This window comes from Ovis canadensis, chromosome 2, assembly GCF_042477335.2.
Source record: "Ovis canadensis isolate MfBH-ARS-UI-01 breed Bighorn chromosome 2, ARS-UI_OviCan_v2, whole genome shotgun sequence".
NCBI lineage: Eukaryota > Metazoa > Chordata > Mammalia > Artiodactyla > Bovidae > Ovis > Ovis canadensis.
In genome coordinates, this window is record NC_091246.1 from 228,972,048 (window position 1) to 228,995,401 (window position 23,354).

Consider the following 23,354-nt stretch of genomic DNA (forward strand, 5'->3'; position numbering starts at 1 on the left):
TCTGGGGGCGGGGGGGGGGACACAGCCACACCCATTCATTTACATATTATTTGCGGCTGCTTTTGCTTTACAATGCAGAGTTGTATACTTGCAATGTCCTATCCTTTTGATTTAGTCCTCCGGAGCAGGGATCAACAGACTTTTTCTGGAAAGATCTAGATGGCAAATATGTTCACAGGCATCTCTGCCAAGGGAACTCCACTCTGTTGTGGTTCTGGAAAAGCAGCCTTAGGCAGCACACACACAAGGCAGTGTACCTTTGTTTCAACAAAATTTCTTTATGGACACTCATATTTGAATGTTATATAGTTTCCAAATTTCACAAAACATTATTATGATTATTTATTATTCTCAGCCCTTGAAAAAAAAAGATTCTTAAGGGGTTTCAAAGTGAGGGATCAAGATTTGGGCTCTGGTTTGCCAAACCCTGCTCTAGAACACTAACTCCAGGAGATAATGAAGGACAGGGAAGCCTGTAGCAATTCATGCTGTCACAAAGAGTTGGACATGACTCAGCAACTGAACAACAACAACAGCCATTCCCACAATCACCAGGACTGTGTTTTCTGCTTGTTAACTTGATCTTAAACCACATATGAGGCCCACCCAGAACTGTCCCCCACCCCGAACAATAGGCCAGAACCACTCCAGTATGACACACTTCATCACCTTACCTATTAGTCCTTTCTGAAATCTCTACTTACTTCCTGTTTGTTTGCATGTCTAGGCATACTTACACAAGAGCCCCTTTATCAGGCAACTGCATGCATCTAAGAGGCAGGATTTTATATACTGAAATTAAGAAAGCTTGCAAGGGCTCTTTCCAAAGCTCTTCTTCATTTGATATGCGCAACTCTGTAGATTCTTCCCCTGAAATCACACAAAAATTGTCTAGGCTTCAGATCCCACAAAACCTGTTCCACTCTACCACGCCTGGAGCACACTGCCTCACACAATTGCTCTAAGATGTTTCCCTTTCTTCCACCATCTCCTTAAAGCTGAGCTCTCACTATCTGTAAGACAGGTAGCAATTATACCCAGTGGGGATGAGAATTCCCACTGCTCCCCATTATCTCACTCAAATAATATAATATGTCTAATTAAAAGACGGCCAAGAAACAGAATGGGAACAGAGGAGTTGAGTAATAAGAGACAGTAGGCCTCTCGTAGTTGGTTATTTTCTTTTCTCTACTCATTATTTTGGTTTTATTAACTTTATCACTACTTGACAAAAGAGGGTTCACTGGTTGTTTTTACTGTAAATAAATGTGTTAATCAACAGATGGGTGCTGAATATCTGTGCTGTGCACTCGTATGGGTGCTGTGCACTGGCATTATAATAAGGTTCCTGCCACTTTATCACCAATGTGATGTTTTCTTACAGTTTTCGTAACGGTCCATCCTAGAGAACAAGGCCAGTCTGACAAGCAGCACCAATTCATCTGATGGCAAAGCCCCTAGGATTCTTTACAGGAGGCCCCCAAAGGGCCTTTTATAACAGTCTATCCTCTGACAATAGCGCTGAGAGCCCTGCATTCCCAGCAGAGTGATGGAACCCAGCAAAGACAGGTCGGCGATGGAATGCCGAAAGGTGGACCTTGCTATGAAGTCATGAAATCTGTTTCTCAAATATATCACTAGACCAGAGTTTCTCAGTCTTGGCACCATGGACTGTTCAGGCCAGCTTTTTCTTTGTTGGGGGGAGGGCAGTATCATTTGCATTACAGGATGTTTAGTAGCATCCCTGGACTTAATGTTGTAGATGCAATAAGCCTCTCCCCGCTCCTAGCTTTGACAACTGAAAAATGTCTCCTGACGTTTGCCAAATGTCTGGAACACCTATACCTGCGGCACAGACAGCTTGGAAGGACTGAGGAGAGGCAACATTGAAATGCATCCTGACAATTCAGCTGAAGCACTTTTGGAATGCGTTCCCTCTCTTGGAATGGCCTTAAGAATCAGTTTTGAAACATCATAGGGAAACTAAACTTTCTTTCTTCAAGCCCATTGCTTCTGGCTACAATTTTTGGAATCAGAGAATTTTAGAATTAGAAAGCATCTTAGAGACGAGCTAGGTTCAAATGATTATGCAATCTACTGAGTATCGGAATTCATCCAAATCCAGTGTTAAGAGATGTTTCGTCACCAGGACAGGGCAGTTGCGCCTTAGAGAGGTTATCAGATGTATTTCCTTGTAAAGGGCATCTAGAACAGCAGCATATGCAAGGTAAAAGTCAAAAGTATAGGTGTCCTGGATACACTGTGGGGTTAGGAGAGAATATGAGCCACAGAGCTTCACCAGAACTTAAACAAAACAACCTAGAGCACAGTCCAGCCCCAGAGCTGGGAGACTGGTGGGGGTTTAAGGGGTGCAGAGTGGAAACTGGTTTGGTGCTAATATTCAGGTCTACTGCTGGCTGCCATCATGGAATTTTTAGCATAAACATCCACATCTCTGTTGCTTGGTCAGGAAAACCTTGTTTCATTTATACAGCATTTCTCTCTCCTAGGGACACATTCTGTATTCATTTCCCTCAGATGGTCCACTTAAGTAAAAGTAAACTGAAGGAAAGTCATCTAGAAAACAAATCACCCAGCAGTCAGACTATGCATTTTTCATAAGCATCAAAACCATCTCTTCCCAAACAAAAGACGGAACAGTTACCAGAGGATGCAAGATGGAGGAAGGAAAACATGAGTTTTCAAGGGAAATCTCATCTTGTTCCTTTTGGACTGCAAAGGAGTGTAGGGAGGGAGAATGTCCATTTTCTTGTGTGATCTTTACCTACGGGACCACTTCAGCGGCAGCCACATTCCCGCTCCTCTTCTCAACTTTCCTTCATCTTCTTGGCATGAGGCAGGGGGTGGGGTAATGGAGGAAGAGAGTTTGGGAGAAGTCATCCCCTGCTGCTCTCTGATCTGCCTCCTGGCAGAGCATCCATTTGGGTGACCTGAGCAGAGCAGGCTTTGTCCTGGCAGGGAGCCGGCAGTCAGCCAGCTGGGCTACCCTGTCCCTGGGTGACACAGGGTAAGTGTCACCAGAGTCAGTCCGTTTGGCCACAGATACAAAGCTCACATCCTTTCATCAGCTCATCAGCAATAAAGCTGGCACTTTCGAGTTCCCTTTGTCTTGTCCTGCCTTTTATTTCAATTAGGTTTGAACTCAGGAGGGGAGGAAAAGGGTGCTATTAGCCCCGTAAGACACCAACTGTAAGACTGGGGTTAGGATGGCTTAAATAACCACATGAGAACACCGATCCATTCACACTCTATATGCCAGCTACTCTCACAACTACACCACATTCACAACTACAAGATCAAAGCCCAATTAGACCGCCATCTCTAGGCTCAGATACTCAGAATCTGGTCTCACAAAAGCCAGTTATCTATCAATTTTAAAGAAAGCAACTTTTTCCTTTTGGAAGCATGATTCTCCCTGGGTTCAAGCACTGGCTCTGACACGAGCTTAGGTGAATTTCACCTTCATAGTGCTGTTCAACTGTGACAGTCTCAGTGACGGTGATGATAAAACCAGGAATTCTAGGTTTTATGTGTGTTTGTTTCTAAGTATCTTACCAGTGAGAGAATGAACCCTGTGAAACAGGACAAATTGCAGAATCCATGAAACTTGGTGGACTCCAGGTGGTTAAAGCTAACATTCATTTATTCTATGTATTCCTTATAGAGTGAGACATCACTGCCTATAGAGGTCCCTAAGGAATTTAATTTAATGAAATGATCAGAATGACAGCAATTAGAATATAATTGTGAGCAAGTAAATATGCATAGGGGAACTTTGATAGAGTTTATGGCTGCTACATTCACCCGGAATTTTTGACCTACATTATTAATCTGCACTACTATGAAGAAAGGGTTTGTTAATCAAAGATAAACTATCCCGATGATTCTGAATTAGTAAATGCCAAAACGGCATTTGTGCCTCGCAGCAGCATAATGAGGCAATGCTGTGCACACAGATATCTCTCTGCTAAGTGGAAGCTCTCTGGCTGGCCACATAGGAGGTCTCTCCTTACTGAAAAATTTCTTTTTAATTTTGAACCTCTTCCCATCATTACCCTTCACAAAAATTAAAATAAGAAGCTAGAATTTTGTCCTATTCAGCAAACCGTCTGGCAGGACTGCTTGCCATGGCAGAGAAAATCTCATTGTGTCAGAGGAATTTCCTGTTCACCTTCTTCCTAGATCTAAAAGAATTACACCTACATTTTTAATAAAACTTTGACTTTGTTTCCTTCCCTCGCATAACATTTCTGCACATTTTCCTCTTTTGGAGGATTTTTGGCTGGTCTTCCTTCTGTGCTTTGTGCCTCCTGGCTTGGTAGGGGTTGCCATAATCCCTTGGCTTGAATCCTTAGGTACACAGAGAAGTCTCCCCACAAAATCTGTGGGAGCCAAGCCTGTGCTCAGCACATCTCCTAGAGGCTGCCCTCCACCAAACAGAATGATTTCTGTACAGCTGAGGCTTCAAAAGGTTCCTTCCTAGTATTAATCCCGTTAAGAACACAAAGTAAGTAAGTGAAGTCGCTCAGTCGTGTCTGACTCTTTGAGACCCCATGGACTGTAGCTTACCAGGCTCCTCTGTCCATGGGATTTTCCAGGCAATAGTACTGGAGAGGATTGCCATTTCCTTCTGCAGCGGATCTTCCCGACCCAGGGATCGAATCCAGGTCTCCCACATTGTAGACAGACGCTTTACCATCTGAGCCACCAGGGAAGTTCTAAAGTTGAGATGTACTGGTGGGAAGCCGGAAGGGTACGGGGTGGGGTGGGGTGGGGGGGTGGCGCGTGGGCAGAACATACTGACTGAATCATAGAACAGATTCCCCAGGGGTTCGCAGACCACCTTCCCAGCTCCCTGGATCTCAGACATTAGACATCCTAGGTTTCTGAGGATCTATGGGCAATGTTTCCATTGCCTTCTTCCAAAAGCCAACTAACAAAAGGCTGCCATTCAGAGTTCTTGTGACGCTATCAAAACCTCCTAAATCATACTACCCATTGTAAAGAAATAAAACTGGTGACCGTACAGTGCTCACATCCTCAAAGTGCAGAAATAAAAGGCAAACACATAACCAGAGGACCTGTTCACACCACATATATTAAAAGACTGGTCACATCTGTGTAACTGAAACTGCCTTCCGGGAAGGTCTGCCATTCCAGAGCCAGTTCAAAATCCCGTTCCCTCCTTCCTGCCCCATTCTTAACTTTTTATTTATTCTAGAGAGTTCAGGGGAAAGTGAGAAAAGAATGGCTTGGGATTGGAATACTGTAATAGTTCTCACTATAGAATCAATTAGTACAGATATATTTTACTTAACTATTGAGTGCACTTACTGAAACATTCATTTTAGAGAGAAGTGGAGCAAAAGGCAATAGGGTTGTTAGCAATTTATAATCCTTTCCCAGTGAAGTGTGTTGTTCTTAATAGCTTCACAAATGAACAAACCATGGTCCTTTCTTCCTCCACCCCTTTAAATCCCCAAAAATAAATAACAGGGAGCCGGCAATGTGAAACACGTGGTAGAAATCCAGAATGGAAAATTAGTATGATAAAGTGTGGAGACTGCTTTGTGGGAAGAATGGGAGTAACTGGGTCAGGAGCAGAGCCTAGAAATCTAGATTCCCATTCACACTTTGGAAAATCTGATATTCAGGACTGGATAACAGTTCTGAAATGAACTCAGCAGAAACACCCCAGGAACAGAATCTGTTTTCTAGTCATCTGCTTTAGAAGGGAAAGTGTGCAGGAAATGAGGCAAATTAACTCTCCTCTCCCACCTGTCCGGTGTGAATGTAACTATGAAAGTAGCTCCAAAAGCAGGATGTGTTTGAAGGAAAATTTTGTCAACCACACAGATCAAGCTCCCCATTAAACCATTCATTGTTCACAGGCTTATAGGGCAATTCTAACAAAGACCTATGCCAATATTAAAAAAAAAAAAATCAAAACTACAGCTGCTAACATTTTTGTTGGAAAATACAACAAAGTGTAGCACTCTGCTTGCTAAAAATCAATTTTGTATTCCTAAATAATCTGTAAATGCACTGATATCCAACCATGACTTTGTGATTAAAAAGGCCAAGACAAAAAAAAAAAAAGGCCAAGACACATCCCTTACATGAGAAGTTCAGCACAGAGTGACCCAATTCACCGTCATCTGTTTTCAACCAGTGTCCTAGACTTCATTTATTCTCCACCACCTAGTACAATGCATGCTATACAGTTGGTACCCAAAAAAATATCTGCTGAATGAATAAACATCCTTCTAAGTATTATTTGTATTATAATACAACTCACATTTACGATTAGATCCCTGTAGTTCTTCTTCAAGGGCAGAACGTAAGCAACAAGCACAGATATCAACATAAGCGCTTTCTCTATACACATTTAGATCCTACAATAAAGTGGATGTGATTCCTACCTGCTTGGTTCGTGGTCACAGTGACGGACACGGATTGGTCTGGGCTAGGGTTATACTTGGACACACCATTCACTGCCCAGATTTCAAACGTGTAGTTGGTATGGGCCAGGAGGTCAGTGATGGAGACCTTGGTGGTCTTCAGGCCGTTCTGCTGTGGGGTGTAGTGGACCCCACTTCCACAGGGTCGGCACTTGCTGGAGTCACCTGCTCCACACTTCTTGCACACAACATTGTAGGAAATGTCCTGGCGGCCACCTGTGTTCTGAGGACTGCTCCATTCCAAGTTCACAGAAGTCTCATTGACATTTGAAATCAAGTTGAGAGGAGCAGATGGTGGGCCTGGAGGGAAAAAAAAACCAAAACATACTATCAAACCAAGAACTGAAACGAACCTTTTGGAATCTCTCAGAACTTACATTCTTTTCTGCAGCTATAAGAAATAAGATGAGCCCATTTAGCAAAGAAAGCCAAAAGCAAATTAAGCCAGCAAAAATCATTTAAAAGAGCAATACGGCAGAAGGCTGTCTGTGTGAGTGTCATTCTCTTTTCTGTACAAACAAATGCAGCAGTGACCAGAGATGTGAAGTAACTCTATATCAAATAGGCTCCAAATGGCTTTCTCTCTGAAGTGACCTGGCTATTTTTCTCATAACTTGCCTAGCCTTACTCTTATCATTTGAAAGATGTATACACAATTGTGTTTCTAGTTCCCAGGGCTGCTGTGGGACTCTGGTAAACTACTAGTTATATACCACTTTTGAAGATAAATGATGATTCCTAAGTACAGTGTGTTATCAATATGGAATAAAATTAACTGAATGGCATAGATATCCCTCTTCCGTCCGACACAGCAGTTGAGAGTTAAACTATTTGTGGGTAATTAGTAGGAACTGGTTTAGCCTGGCTGCAGAGAAGTCAAAGGTACAGTTGTTGAGAAATCTCAACTCCACAGCAGGATTGTGCAAAGGTGCCCAAATCTCTATGGCCTGATCTTCAGCTGACCAGGGCTGCACCAGGCCCTTCTCATTTCTACTGACATCAAAGATTTCCAAAATATATCTGGCGGTCACGATTCTTTTGAAACAGAACTGATTGCAAACAATATAGTACTTAGTTTAAAAATAGTAACAATAAATAAGAGCACAGAACCCTCTCGATTCTTACTGTAGATTAGTCTCTAGGCCAAGATGTTATGAAACAAGCTGCCTTCAGGGAGAAGAATCAGAATGGGAGAGAAAAGAGGGGATTTTCCTGATCTGACCTGATTCTAAAGGTCTAAAAGATGCCTGCCACACTCTAATGAAAAATATTGATTTACTGCAACAACTGGGAAGTTCTCTTTTTGCTTCCCTCTTTCCCATTTTGGTCTTCAAAGAAAAGAACCGAAGTAAGTATCAATGAAAAATTGAGACTTCTTGCTTATTGTTTCTATTCTGCTGCTAATTTACTTGTAATCATTGCTTTCAGGGAAATCTGTCCTTGTTACTCAGGAAAAGAAAGTTAAAAGGAAGTAACTGGCAGGCTTCCTTATCTAGTCAATCATAATGGAATATACTGTCCCAGAGTAGCCACTGCCAGAGAATTGGATGAGGTAACTTTATGAAGGAGGAGTAATACCCAGTATTACTGAGTTCACAGTGACGAATGGCTAAAGGATTTTGGTAGTAATATTGAACAAAATAATTCATCTCCTTTTCTTCTCATACAACTTAATTGAAGACTGTAACAGGGTAGGCAGGACCTCCCAATTTCCTTGGAGACTAATTACTGACAACCTCTCTCTCTTAGTGTTAAGACTTGATCCTCATCCTAAGAACCTTAAAAGAAAAACAGTGCTGTAAAATTTGTGTTAAAGGACAAGACTGCCCCACAGAAGTCTTCAGAAATAAATGCACAAATTTCTTTCTCATTTAGATTTTAAATTTATCTCTTTGGTCCTTAGTAGAGTGAGCGTTAATGTTTTTTTTGAATAACATGATTAGAGCTATTTGAAATAACAGACACTTAGGGCCAGATAAGATGTTAAAGATCATTTGGCTGAATAGTTTCATTTTATAGATGAGGAAATTGAGAGCCAGAAATGGAGCTGATAATACTGAAAGTTCGTGCAATCTAATTAGTAACAGAGTTCGACTAAAATCCCAAAGTACTAACTCCCACACAGTGGGGTTATTTCCACATTAAAGATAAAATAACAACAAAATCAGGAGCTTCCACCAAAGTTTGAAAGGCAAAGACAGGAAAAAGGACCAAGTGTCTTCAATTTTGTTCAAATTCTGAGATGTTTCTTGCCATCCTAGTGAAACTGATTGCTAGTCTGCTGCTAAAGTTGACCACAGCTTGGTTCATAAAATGGGTCAAGCCACTGGTTCTTATTTTGCTGTGACTTTCAGGGTTAAATAAGAGTGACTCTTAAATCCATTAACCTCCTTGCCAAGGTTCCTAGTCCACTTTCACATGGGAAAATGTGACACAATGAATCAAGCACTGCAGAAGCAAAAAGTCAGTAATTAGTATGTAGGACCGGACATGGCAGTGTCTAAACAGAGAAGAAATGGAGCAGAAAACTAAATGGTCACAGGACTCAGAGATATAACACTGCCACGTGAAAAAGAAAAAAAAAAAAAAGATGCTGCAGGGTTTCAACATGGAGGGCTGGCATGATAACAAGACACAGTCCGGAACAGCCTTCTTCCTTTGGGCAGTGATTGTTAAAGAATCTACCCTGGAGCAGGTGCTCAAAGGAGGACAGAATTAATAAGCAAGCTCAGAAGTTCAATGCCGCCTCCATGAATGGTTTGGTGAATTTGTACTGCATTTGTTTCACGTTTTGTTGCCACAAGGAGTGATGGCTCCATGGTGGCACAGTCACAGAAATTTGAAAATTGGACTATAACTGGAGATTTAAGGTGGGGGGAATGAAATAAAAGAAATGTGTACCCAATATGATTGTTGGCCTACAGAAGCTTGGGGAAAGACACCTGGAAAAGGAATTTTATAAATTAAACTCATTATGGTGGTTGTATTGTATCTGTGTTTTCCCTTTTTTTGAAAATTCTTGCCAACTATAAGATGGTAAATACATCAAGTATGTTTTCATATATAGGGAAAGATCATCTCTTCCTCAGAAAGGAAGGCACATTATTCTCAAGAAAATGAGAAAAAAGCATGGACTTTAATACAGCCAAAAGTCAGTCTGGGCCAAACAGTCATCCTTAACAGCAGCTTCTTAAAATAATTACCTATAGAGATGACTGAAGAGTTAAAAATAAGCATCCTTAGCAACATGAATAGTTCTCAATAAACACAAGGCATCCAGAAGGGAAAAAAACTTACATTTTTACATACTTAAAGTTTACATTATCTTTTTTTTCTATAAGTACTGAAACCAAGCAGGAACTATGGACAGATCCCTGTGGCCCCAGCATGCAGTTTATAGGAAAGTTTTAGCCAGCCTCCTGAGCCTTCCTCAAGTTCCAAACAGCAAATCTAATCAGAGAAGAGAGAACGCACAGAAACAAAGGAAAACAGTCAAGCAAGAAAAAATAATAATCATTTGGCCATAAAACAAAGTCAAGGACGTTTAGTTCCTCCTCAGTTCAGTTCAGTCACTGAGTCGTGTCTGACTCTTTGCGACCCCCATGGACTGCAGCACACCAGGCCTCCCTGTCCAACACCAACTCCCAGAGTTTACTCAAACTCATGTCCACTGAGCCGGTGATGCCATCCAGCCATCTCATCTTCTGTCATCCCGTTTTCCTCCCATCTTCAATCTTTCCCAGCATCATCATCTTTTCACACAAGTCAGTTCTTCACATCAGATGGCCAAATTATTGGAGTTTTAGCTTCAGCATCAGTCCTTCCAGTAAACATTCAGGGATGATTTCCTTTAGGATGGACTGGTTTGATCTCTTTGTAGTCCAAGGGACTCTCAAAAGTCTTATGCAACACCATAGTTCAAAAGCATCAATTCTTTGGCACTCAACTTTCTTTATGGTATGACTTTCACATGTCATGTGATGTGACGGATCATGAAAAAAAGCCATAATGGAAAAGCCATAGCTTTGACTGGATGGACCTTTGGTGGCAAAGTAATGTCCCTGCTTTTTAATATGCTGTCTAGGTTAGCTATAACTTTCTTCCAAGGCACAAGTGTCTTTTAATTTCATGGCTGCAGTCACCATCTGCAGTGATTTTGGAGCCCCCAAAATAAAGTCTGTCATTGTTTTCCCATCTATTCGTGATGAAGTGATGGGACCAGATCCCATGAGCTCAGTTTTCTCAATGTTGAGTTTTAAGCCAAATTTTTCACTCTCCTCTTTCACATCCATCAAGAGGCTCTTCAGTTCTTCTTCACTTTCTGCCATAAGGGTGGTGTCATCTGCATATCTGAGGTGATTGATATTTCTCCCAGCAATCTTGATTCCAGCTTGTGCTACTTCCAGCCCAGAGTTTCTCATGATGTACTCTGCATATATGTTAAATAAGCAGGGTGACAATATACAGACTTGACGTACTCCTTTACCTATTTAGAACCAGTCTGTTGTTCCATGCCCAGTTCTAATTGTTGTTTCCTGACCTCCACACAGATTTCTCAGGAGTCAGGTCAGATGGTCTGGTACTCAAATCTTTTGAAGAATTTTCCACAGTTTGTTGTGATCCACACAGCCAAAGGCTTTGGCACAGTCAATAAAGCAGAAATAGATGTTTTTTGGAACATCTCTTGCTTTTTCCGATGATCCAACAGATGTTGGCAATTTGATTTCTGGTTCCTCTGCCTTTTCTAAATCCAGCATGAACATCTGGAAGTTCACAGATCACGTACTGTTGAAGCCTGGCTGGGAGAATCTTGAGCATTACTTTGCTAGTGTGTGGAAGTGTAAATGAAGTCGCTCAGTCGTGTCCAACTCTTTGCGACCCCATGGACTGTAGCCTACCAAGCTCCTCTATCCAGGGATTTTCCAGGCAAGAGTACTGGAGTGGGTTGCCATTTCCTTCTTCAGGGAATCTTCCCAACCCAGGGATTGAACCCGGGTCTTCCACAGTGTATGCAGATGCTTTTACTGCCTAAGCCACCAATAATGGTCAATAGCGTGTGAGGTGAATGCAATTGTGCAGTAGCCTGAGCATTCTTTGGCATTGCCTTTGGGATTGGAATGAAAACTGACCTTTTCCATGTCTGTGCCCTGATGATTTTTCCAAATTTGCTGAAATATTGAGTGCAGCACTTTCATAGCATCATCCTTTAGGATCTGAAATAGCTCAACTGGAATTCCATCACCTCTACTAGCTTTGTTCGTAGTGATGCTTCCTAAGGCCCGCTTAACTTTGCATTCCAGGATGTCTGGCTCTGGGTGAGTGATCACACCATCGTGATTATCTGGGTTGTGAAGATCTTTTTTGTATAGTTCTTCTGTGTATTCTTGCCACCTCTTCTTAATATCTTCTGTTTCTGTTATGTCCATAATATTTCTGTCCCTTATTGTGCCCATCTTTTCATGAAATGTTCCCTTGGCATCTCTAATTTTCTTGAAGAGATCTTTAGTCTTTCCCATTCCATTGATTTCCTCTAGGTCTTTGGACTGACCATTGGGGAAGGCTTACTTATCTCTCCTTGCTATTCTTTGGAACTCTGCATTCAAATGGGTATATCTTCCCTTTTCTCCTTTGCCTTTTGCTTCTCTTCTTTTCACAGCTATTTGTAAGGCCTCCTCAGACAACCATTGTGCCTTTTTGCACTTCTTTTTCTTGGGGATGGTCTTGATCCCGGCCTCCTGCACAATATCACAAACCTTAGTCCATAGTTCTAAAGGCACTCTATCAGATCTAATCCCTGGAATCTATTTCTCACTTCTACTGCATAATCATAACAGATTTTGATTTAGGTCATACATGAATGGTCTAGTGGCTGTCCCTACTTTCTTTAATTTAAGTCTGAATTTGACAATAAGGATCTCATGATCTGAGCCACAGTCAGTTCCCGGTCTTGTTTCTGTGGACTGTATAGAGCTTCTCCATTATTTGGCTGCAAAGAATATAATCCATATGATTTTGGTATTGACCATCTTGTGATGTCCATGTGTAAAGTCTTCTCTTGTGTTGTTGGAAGAGGGTGTTTGCTATGACCAGTGTGTTCTCTTGGCAGAACTCTATTAGCCTTTGCCCTGCTTCATTTCATACTCGAAGGCCAAATTTGCCTGTTACTCCAGGTATTTCTTGACTTCTGACTTTTGCATTCTAGTCCCCTATAATGAAAAGGACATCTTTTTTGGGTGTTAGTTCTAGAAGGTCTTGTAGGTCTTCATAGAACCATTCAACTTCAGCTTCTTCGGTGTTACTGGTTGGGGCATAGACTTGGATTACTGTGATACTGAATGGTTTGTCTTGGAAACAAACAGATCATTCTGTCATTTTTGAGACTGCATCCAAGTACTGCATTTCAGACTCTTTTGTTGACTATAATGGCTACTCCATTTCTTCTAAGGGATTCTTGCCCATTGTAGATATAATGGTCATCTAAATTAAATTCATCCATTCCAGTCCATTTTAGTTCAGTTCAGTTCATTTCAGTCACTCAGTTGTGTCTGACACTTTGAGACCCCATGAATCGCAGCATGCCAGGCCTCCCTGTCCATCACCAACTCCTGGAGTTCACTCAAATTCATGCCCACCGAGTCAGTGATGCCATCCAGCCATCTCATCCTCTGTTGTCCCCTTCTCCTCCTGCCCTCAATCCCTCACAGCATCAGAGTCTTCCAATGAGTCAACTCTTTGCATGAGGTGCCCAAAGTACTGGCGTTTCAGCTTCAGCATCATTCCTTCCAAAGAACACCCAGGGCTAATCTCCTTTAGACTCAACTGGCTGGATCTCCCTGCAGTCCAAGGGACTCTCAAGAGTCTTCTCCAACACCACAGTTCAAAAGCATCAATTCTTCGGTGCTCAGCTTTCTGCACAGTCCAACTCTCACATCCATATTTTAGTTCACTGATTCCTAAAATGTCAGTGTCCACTCTTGCCATCTCCTGTTTGACCACTTCCAATTTCCCTTGATTTATGGACCTAACACTCCAGGTTCCTATGCAGTATTGCTCTTTATAACATTGGACTTTACTTCCATCACTAGTCACATCCACAACTGGGTGTTGTGGTTGCTTTGGCTCTGTATTTTCATTCCACATCTTCATGTGTTCCTCCTCAAAAGAAGGATATTTTCCTAAACCATAACCTTGAGTTCTGCAGATACAAACCCTCATCAGGTAGAAGTTAACTGCATGGAGACCATAAGCACTGGACCTCAGACCAATTTGAATCAGAAGATTGATGACTGAGATTCTGGATACATTACCCTGTTACCTCACCATCAACCAATCAGAGAACCGAGCATGAGCTGATCACATACCCCAAGACCCTCTCCCTTACACTGTCTTGAGAAACTCTTCCCTCAGTGTTTTTGAGTGTTAGCTCTCCATTCTGCTCACTTGGTGCCTGGTTATAAATGCTGTACTTTCTTTCACCACAACTTTGTGTCAGTAGATTTGCTTTGCCATGGGTCAGGCAAGCAGGCACATGTTTGGTTTGGTAACAGCATATCTAGATATTTAGGAATCATTGAATTTCTGACAAATGATTGCCTTTCTCATCAGAAATATGCCCACCTCTTAATGTCTCCAATTGCATATATGAGATTTATAATTAAGAGAGATAATCATACTATTTAATTTTCTAGTCTCTATATTGATGTCATATCTAAACACATACCAATATCAGGGAGCTGTAGGTCATTGTGAATTATGTTTTATGTCTTCCCAAACTGCCCCACTACTGGCCTGAATGTAGGACTGGCAATTATCCTGCTTATATTATTTCCTATTTCAGGTCAGCTATCAATATTTCTGGTTCTCTTTGAACATGAAAGGATAAAAAGGTCTTGCTCAAGCTGGTTTTAGAAAAGGCAGAGGGACCAGAGATCAAATTGCCAACATCCACTGGATCATGGAAAAAGCAAGAGAGTTCCAGAAAAACATCTATTTCTACTTTATTGACTATGCCAAAGCCTTTGACTGTGTGGATCACAATAAACTGTGGAAAATTCTGAAAGAGATGGAAATACCAGGCCACCTTACCTGCCTCTTGAGAAACCTATACGCAGGTCAGGAGGCAACAGTTAGAACTGGACATGGAATCAACAGACTGGTTCCTAATAGGAAAAGGAGTATTTCAAGGCTGTATATTGTCATCCTGCTTATTTAACTTATATGCAGAGTACATCATGAGAAATTCTGGGCTGGAAGAAGCACAGGCTGGAATCAAGATTGCCAGGAGAAATATCAATAACCTCAGAAATGCAGAGAGCTTCCCTGGTGGCTCAGAGTTTGAAGCGTCTGCCTGCAATGCAGGAGACCTGGGTTCAATCTCTGGGTTGGGAAGATCCCCTGGAGAAGGAAAAGGCAGTATTCTTGCCTGGAGAATCCCATGGATGAAGGAGCCTGGTGAGCTATAGTCCATAGGGTTGCAAAGAGTTGGACATGACTGAGCAACTTCACTTTCACTTTCAGAAATGCAGATGACACCACCCTTATGGCAGAAAATAAAGAAGAACTAAAGAGCCTCTCGATGGAAGTGAAGAGGAGAGTGAAAAAGTTGGCTTAAAACTCAACATTCAGAAAACTAAGATCATGGCCTCTGGTCCCATCACTTCATGGCAAATAGATGGGGAAACAGTGGAAACTGTGGCAGACTTTATTTTTCTGGGCTCCAAAATCACTGCAGATGGTGATTGCAGAAATGAAATTAAAAGACATTTACTCCTTGGAAGGAAAGTTATGACCAACCTAGGGAGCATATTGAAAAGCAGAGACATTACTTTGTCAACAAAGGTCCGTCTAGTCAAGCCTATGGTTTTTCCAGTGGTCATGTATGGATGTGAGAGTTGGACTATAAAGAAAGCTGAGCACCGAATAATTGATGTTTTTGAACTGTGGTGTTGGAGAAGACTCTTGAGAGTCCCTTGGACTGCAAGGAGATCAAACTAGTCCATCCTAAAGGAGATCAGTCCTGGGTGTTCATTGGAAGGACTGATGTTGAAGCTGAAACTCCAATACTTTGGCCACCTAATGCAAAGAGCTGACTCATTTGAAAAGCCCCTGATGCTGGGAAAGATTGAGGGTAGGAGGAGAAGGGGATGACAGAGGATGAGATAGTTGGATGGCATCACCAACTCAATGGACATGAGTTTGAGTGGACTCCGGAAGGGAGGCCTGGCATGGTGCAGTTCTTGGAATCACAAAGAGTTGGACACGACCGAGTGACTGAACTGAACCAAACATACATTTGATATCTGTTTCTATTACAGTTTGTATGATAGCAGAATTGATGTCTTCATCACTTCCTGGTGTTTCCTATTATCCCTAGTTCATAGCAAGCTCAACAGCTGTTTGAGGAGTCATGAATGACTGGCTGGAAATAAGGTCCTCTAATGCATCTTCTATCCCTCCACCTACAATGCTATTTTAAGCCTGTGAATTAATACAGGCTTTTCTGGGCTAAGCCTGTATTAGCCAGCTTTTCACATACAGATTCATTACCATTAAGCCCTGTAATGGAACATCTCAATGTAACTAGTTTAATTCAAGTTTCTCTTTGCTACAATTTAAAAACACTCTGAACAAGTAGGAAGGGCTATGCATCATCTAGAGGTGGTGACATCTGTTGGGAAGGATTGTGGAGCCACACAATTATTCAAGAAATACCTATTGTGTCCAGATTTACTTACCTGCTCTAGAAGAAGGAAGAAAAAGAAATATTCTGATTCATTGTGATACCTCCCTGGATAGGGAGGGGAAGGGGCATGAAATTAAAGAGGGAAGGAAGAGACTAAAGAAAGTTAAATATGGATAATGTGAGCCTCAGGAGAATGGAAATGTAAGCATCCTGCCCTCTTCTTGTTTTTATAGCTCCATAACCAGCCAGTATAACTGGACATTTAAAATGTGGGCTCTGTCTAAGCTTTGTTAATTTGACAATGTTTTTTATGACCTTTCTTTTCCATCTTGATTTCAGGTGATGATTTCTTCAAGCAAGGAACTATGGCAAACTTTATCTCTGAAGCAAGTTAATTTCATGGGCCTTTTCCTTATTAGCTTTTATAGAATTATGGTTTCTTTTTTTCTTTCAACTTTACTTTTACAAGCAAAATTAAGACAATTTTAAATACAAATCAATCAAGTACTGAACCATATTTAAAGGGGTAATAAATGTCCTCCCTTTACATTTTTGGCTCTTTTTGTATAACCTGCTTAATATTCATATATAAGCCTAAGGTTCTATCTTTCTTCATCAAAGAATGGGTCCGGCATGCTTAGCTATTTCAAAGTTCTCATGTTTAGAATGCCTTTCACATTTTAAAAATAATTTAGTGACATGGGTAATAGGTGAACTAACAGAAAGAAGCAAAAGTCAAATGCAATAATCCTTAACTTACTAACCCTTGATAACAGTGTTCAGCAAGCTTCTCTGGAAAGGGTCAGATAGATAGTCAATATTTTAGGCTTTATGGGCTATATGGTCTCTCTGGCAAATGTTCAACTCTGCATGGCTCTTGAGAGCAACCACAGACAACACCTAAAAAATGGGTATGACTGTGTCCAGGAAAATTTGATTTGCAAAAACAAAGGCAGTTGAATTTGATTTTCAAGCCATAGTTTACCAAGCCCTGCTACAGAGAATTTGATGGGAGCAAATATCCTCTTCCTAGAAAGATTATCACCAATGATTTTGCATAGAATTCTAGGGATTTCAAGCATACTCTGAACTAATCTAAGGAGACTGCACTCATGATTTACACACTTATACAAGGCCTCTCAGATCTTGGTAGTGGTAAAGAACCCGCCTGCCAATGCAGGAGGCATAAGAGACTTGAGCTTGATGCCTGGGTCAAGAAGAGGAGGAGGAGAGGAGGTCGAGAAGAAAATGGCAACTCTCTCCAGTATTCTTGCCTGTAGAATCCCATGGACAGAGGAGCCTGGTGGGCTATAGTTCATGGGGTCGCAAAGAATCAGACACAACTGAACAATTGAGCTCATATGCAGGCACAGGTCAGATAACAACTATGGCTTCTAAAGTCCAAATTACACCTACGTTTTATGACTAACAAAGGAATAAAATGCAGTATGTCTTATGGTTTATGTTTCGGTTTTCTCGTTGCTCTAAAAGCAATGGCCCCTGTATTTCTTGCCACTGTGGACAGATTTAACGAACATCCATTTGCTTCGCTGGTGTGAAATACTTTCTGTATCGCACAGCAGGTACTGGTGGAAGGTGCTACAGTGGGTAATTATCATTTTCTAGTGGGATGTCAACTTGCATTCAGCTGACAGGAGTTTGATAGCGTGAAGTTCCCAGGAAACCAAAGCCAAATTACAGCAGAAGCAAAGAACTACTGCGTCATATCATGTTACATCATAAAAGAAATTTTGATCTTCCTTAACCTACCGCATACTTTCCTCTGGGAAAAGACAAGCTTTCACACTATCTAGAGAAATTAAGCGAATGTGACATTTAAGAAGGGCAATATTCCAAGCATCAAAGAAAATTCTAGTAATTCCACAAAACATAATTCTTCCCTCTTGTGGATTAGAAATTCCTGAGTGAAATTCCTGAGTAGTTCAGAAAATATGCTTGATGGCTTATGCCAGGATTTAAAGTAGACCGTTTAGACATTCACGTGAAGTCTACAGGAACCTTAATAAAGTCATTCAAAAAGGTCAGCCAACACTAAACCCAAAGCCAAAAAAATGCCTCCAGTGTGAACTAGGCATTTGGTGTAAACCATCCCATGGAAAGTCTAGGCCAGAGTAACTGCCACTGGGCACCTTACATAAGGTAAAATTCACTTCTTTGTTCTGAAATTTCACTTCAGAAAACTGAAATTTCAGCAAAAGATGGACACCTGCTTTGAGAAATGCATTTAAAAGTATGTTCTGCCAGGAACCTCTCTGGCCTGGCAGTTCAATGGTTAAGACATTGCTTTCCAACGCAGGGCATGCAGGTTTGATTCCTGGTTGCGGAGCTAGGATCCCACACGCCTCGTGAACCAAAAAAAAAAAACAAAAAAACCATAACATAAAAACAGAAGCAATATTGCAACAAATTCAATAAAGACTTGAGAAAATGGTCTACATCAAAATCTTAAAGAAAAAAAAAAACAAAAAAAGTAGGTCCTGCCAAAGTATTTAAATCTATATGGACACATGGTGTAATGTGCCACAAAAACCTGAAATTTCTGTTTCTCACAACAACTGAAATTAAAATGCCAACAGACTCCAAGACCAAGAGGTTTAAAATAAGTCATTTTAAAACTCACATTGTTAACAAAATTTTAAACACGCAACTCAAATTCTTTAGACTTGGTAGCTGTACCTGGAATTCTCTCCCCTGGCTTCTTCCTTGCCCCCTGGGTCTCAACTCTCAGCTCCTCGGTCCTGACCACTCCTTGCAAAGTGAAATCCTTCCCTTTCCTCTGTTTTACCCTATGATATGCTCTTTTTTCCCCCCCTCTTTCTTGTAAGAATTTTACATTATCTTGTGTATCATTTATATTCCCATTAGAACAGAAGCTCCATGAGAACAATAATCTTTTTTTCTGATTTGTGAGAGTCCCCCAGCCCTTAGAAAGAAGTCAAGTGTACTAGGTGCTTATGGAGAATCTGCTGAACAAATAAATGAATGAATGAAGATTCCTTAAGCCCAGTGCAGCTTACTCCTCAGAACTGTCATCACCATGGCACTCCGGTATATCACATCACAAAAGTTGATGAAGAAAAAAAGGCAATCACGTGCTAAAAGGTTTTTTTTAAAAAAGTCCACAACCAGGGCTGGCAGATAGCTGATACGACATCAAAGGAGCCAGGCTCTTGTATAAAGCAATTTCCAAATCTATCATAGACTTTTCATACTGAACTGATTTTTAATCACCATTTTAAAGTTCAGTGTTGTTGTTCAGTCACTCAGTCATGTGTGTCTGACTCTTTGCGACCCCATGCACTGCAGCATTCCAGAGCTCCCTGTCCCTCACTATTTCCCCAAGTTTGCTCAAACTCTTGCCTCTTGAGTCAGTGATGACATCTAACCATCTCATTCTCTGTTGCTCTCTTCTTCATCTGCATTCAATCTTGCCCAGCATCAGAGTTTTTTCCAATAAGCCAGCTCTTTGCATCAGATGGCCAAAGTATTGGAGCCTCAGCTTCAGTGTCAGTCCTTCCAATGAATATTCAGGACTGATTTCCTTTAGGATGGACTGGTTTGATCTCCTTGCAATCCAAGGGAGTCTCAAGAGTCTTCTCCAACACCACAGTTAGCAAGCATCAGTTCTTCGGTGCTCAGCCACAATCACAAAAAGATAACCAAAATGATAACATGGATCACAGCTTTGTGTAATTCAATGAAGCTATGAGCCATGCCATGTAGGGCCACCCAAGACTGTGGAGGTTATGGTGGAGAGTTCTGACAAAATATGGTCCACTGGATAAGAGAATGGCAAACCACTTCAGTATTCTTGCTTGAAGAACCCCATGAAGAGTATGAAAATTCAGTGCCTGGGTCATGAAATTAATTCTGGATATGGAAAGAAACATTCTTCCAGCGCACAGACAGAAATGCAATTCGTAAGTGATCAGTTTCTTGAAGCGCTCCTGTCACCCTTCTGATACACCAAGGCAGCCAGTGCAAGACAGAGTTTCTGAGGAAGAGACGCCTTGGGTCTTGAGTCCCATAAGGCTTCATTAATCATGGACAACTTTTTGACGGTCCATAAGACTTCGGTGCCTTAGCTGTAAAACCTTCTAACCCTTCAGATCAGCCTTTGTTAATCTCTCTCCAGCTGCAAGACAGGTTATAAGGCAGAATAAACAGTTGGGGTGTGTAAGTTGTGACTCAAACAAAGTCGTGCATCCTCCCTGACAGCTGTATATGCTGTCACTGCTAATTGCCTTCTCTCAGCCTTTTCTGCTGTGGGTAAGTTTACATGAAGACGGCTGCTGGGACACCTCTTCTGAAATGTAGGCACAGGGCATAACCTTTTATCACAGCAGTTTATGCATTTAACAACGGCTAGAGCCAAAGCAGGACAGCCCATTATTAAAAATCTGAGTCTTGCAAACACATCAATCCTTTATTGCTGTCCCCAAAAAACCTTGGGGTCCCAGCCGAGGTCACTCCTTACTGAAATTTTGCTACCACTTATTTTTCAGTATATCTAGTATTTTTTTTTTCATTCTATACCCAGGAACCGTTTGCTTTTTCTTTACCAAGTTAACTGTGGTTGAATTTTCTCTAAGATGACTAGTTTATGGCTGAAGTGCTCTATGCAGTCAACTCTCAGTTATCCAGAAAGAAGTCACAATAAGGAAGCCCATGAAAAGTAATTTAATAAAAAAAGCATGAACATTTTCCTTTAGAATTAGCTAGTGTGTGAATTCATCTCTTGCAAAGTTCTTTCTCATCCTTAATCTCCTTTGCTCCCCATAATCACATCTGGTAGAAAAATATGTGTTACCTGAAGCAATCTGATGAGCAAAAACTAAGATAGGAGAAGTGAAGCAACTCACCCAAATTCACCCAGTCAATAATGTACGATGATAGGATCAGAAAGACTGATTCAAAGGCTAAAAGGATCCCATTCCCCGATATATGCACAATCCAAAGGAAAAAAATGAAGTGTATCTACGCATTCTCTGTGGACCCAGCTGGGACCTCTCACATTTCTCCTGGCTGTTTTGCCTTTCAGGCTGACGTTTGCTGGCATTACTTCCTGTCAAGTGCTCTGGTCTTAGCTAAGATGTGCTGTTTGCCTAGTTTCTACATTCCAGTCCAGAGCAGGGGTTTTTATTAAAGGCTCTTTCCTGGGTGGAAGGTCACAGGAGGGTGGGGGGCAATTCTACGCATGCAACAGGGCTCTCCCCTCGGTCCATCTTCTGCCAAGCTATAGATGGCTTGTAGAACAAGAGTTCATATGACGGCAAAATCAAAATGCTGATAGCAGAGAAGGTATTCACTTCTCACCCCAGGGGATCTCAGGAAAGTGTCTAATTGACCTTGTTTCACAGAAGCATGCTGTGCACAGTCAGGGTATGACTTCCATGAGTAGTGTCAAAAATGCTACCCAGAAATGACAGGGCCTGGGTGATAACAAACCATTCTTAATTATTCATGGTGATGGGAAAATTTTAATAACCTGGCTAAATGATACTGGCAGTTGAGTCAAGTTTTTCACTTGGGCTCACAATCCTGCCCCTCAAACATCTACATTTCCCAGCTGAATCTACAATGTACTATTAATCCTGATAAAACGTCCACAATGGACTATTTATCTGTATATAACCAGAAGTAGGTTGGAGGATAAGATGGAGGCTAAAAGAGCATTGTCAAAAGATAATTCAATAAGATGATATCTGATCTTCCTTAAATAACCTAGAACTTTTAAAATTTTACCAAATGGCAAGTTATCAGCCTGCAGTCCATCTAGTGCTTTTCATTAAGCACACTTGGTGCTTCTCCTCCCCACCACCATCCACCCCATATCCTTGTATTTAGACAAGAGTTATGCACTGAATTTCTTTAGAGGTAATTTTTCCTATTCACAGTCAAAATGCTACAAGGTAACCCAAAAGGAAGAAACAAAGATGTGCTTTACTCACTAACTGATATCAGACCTCAAACTAAAGCTCTAACTAAAAAATCAGTCTAGAAATAGAATGGATAGAAGGTTGCATCTCAATCATGGAAATGTCTTTGGTTGCTTTGACCAGCTTTTATGGTCCAGAGGACAGACACATTGTTGGCCTATCAACTGGCTTAACAGGCAGTGGACCATACGTTCTGCCTGGAAAACCATGTCTCATGACCTGGCAATGGAGGGGGGAGGGAACTGATGTCTCAAATTTGCGTTTTTGTCCTATGACAAATGAAATGTAGCATGAAACTGCACTCTAATATCGCAAATTTGATAAATGACATGAAATAACCAAATCTTAGATACAAGAATTTTCATAAAAATATGTTCTTAAAAAAAATGATTACCTGGATAATAAAATGTGACATGGTTAGGGATCAACCAATGGATCTTCTGAAACACTTTCATGGACAAAACTTTAGGAATATTTGGCCTTTATTCTCACTCTGCTACTAACTGATCTGTCACCAGAACTAACTGCAGTCTCATTTATCAATTTCGCATAAATGTCCTTCCTCCAATCATTATATTATTTAGTTACTTGTAGTTCTAAAGCAAAAAGAAATATGCTTTGGGGTGGGGGAAAATGTACTTTACTTGAAACCAAAGGCTACCTTTTATCCTATGGTTTATAACATCAAAGCTTTGTGTTAGACACCCCTCCACACATCCCTTAGCCGATGTGAGCGTGTAAATCTTTGGAGGTAGAGAACTGAACTGAACATCAGTGGAACCTTCAAGGGCTTGCTTGAAAATGGATATGAGATTTCCAAAATTAAAGCACTTAAAAAAATCTCTCTCTTCTCCTGACCTTGGAAACAAGTAAGGACGATGTTATTTTAATTTGCATTCAAATGTTAACAGCACAGTCACACAGCACCACTGGGATCCACACTGGGTTTCCACTGAAGATTGCTCATCATTTCATTACGGTTCATTATGTTGATAACTGTCAGAAAGCATTAGAAGTGAGGGGCTTTGACTAATAGAACTGGAATGGTAATTTTAAAACAATACACTTTCTGGAGGAAATACAGTGGTGCAATAAATTCAATTAGAAAAGGCAAATGTAAAGACAGAGTAAGCGGTGTTTTGCTGTTTGGAGCTGGACTGTTTCAATTTCTTGATAACCTATGCCTACAGAAAGCTTTCTCAAATCAAGACCTTTCCTCATAGATCTTGG

The 23,354-nt window shown here is 41.1% G+C and overlaps 1 protein-coding gene across 4 annotated transcripts in view; it reads right to left on the reverse strand.

Moving 5' to 3' along the window:
• Positions 1-23,354, reverse strand: part of EPHA4 (EPH receptor A4) — a 178,048-nt gene that overhangs the window by 80,353 nt on the left and 74,341 nt on the right. For all 4 annotated transcript variants that reach the window (XM_069574653.1, XM_069574654.1, XM_069574652.1 and 1 more), the window contains exon 5: positions 6,444-6,782. In XM_069574653.1, coding sequence (XP_069430754.1) covers positions 6,444-6,782 — 339 coding nt within the window. The remainder of the gene's footprint in view (positions 1-6,443; positions 6,783-23,354) is intronic.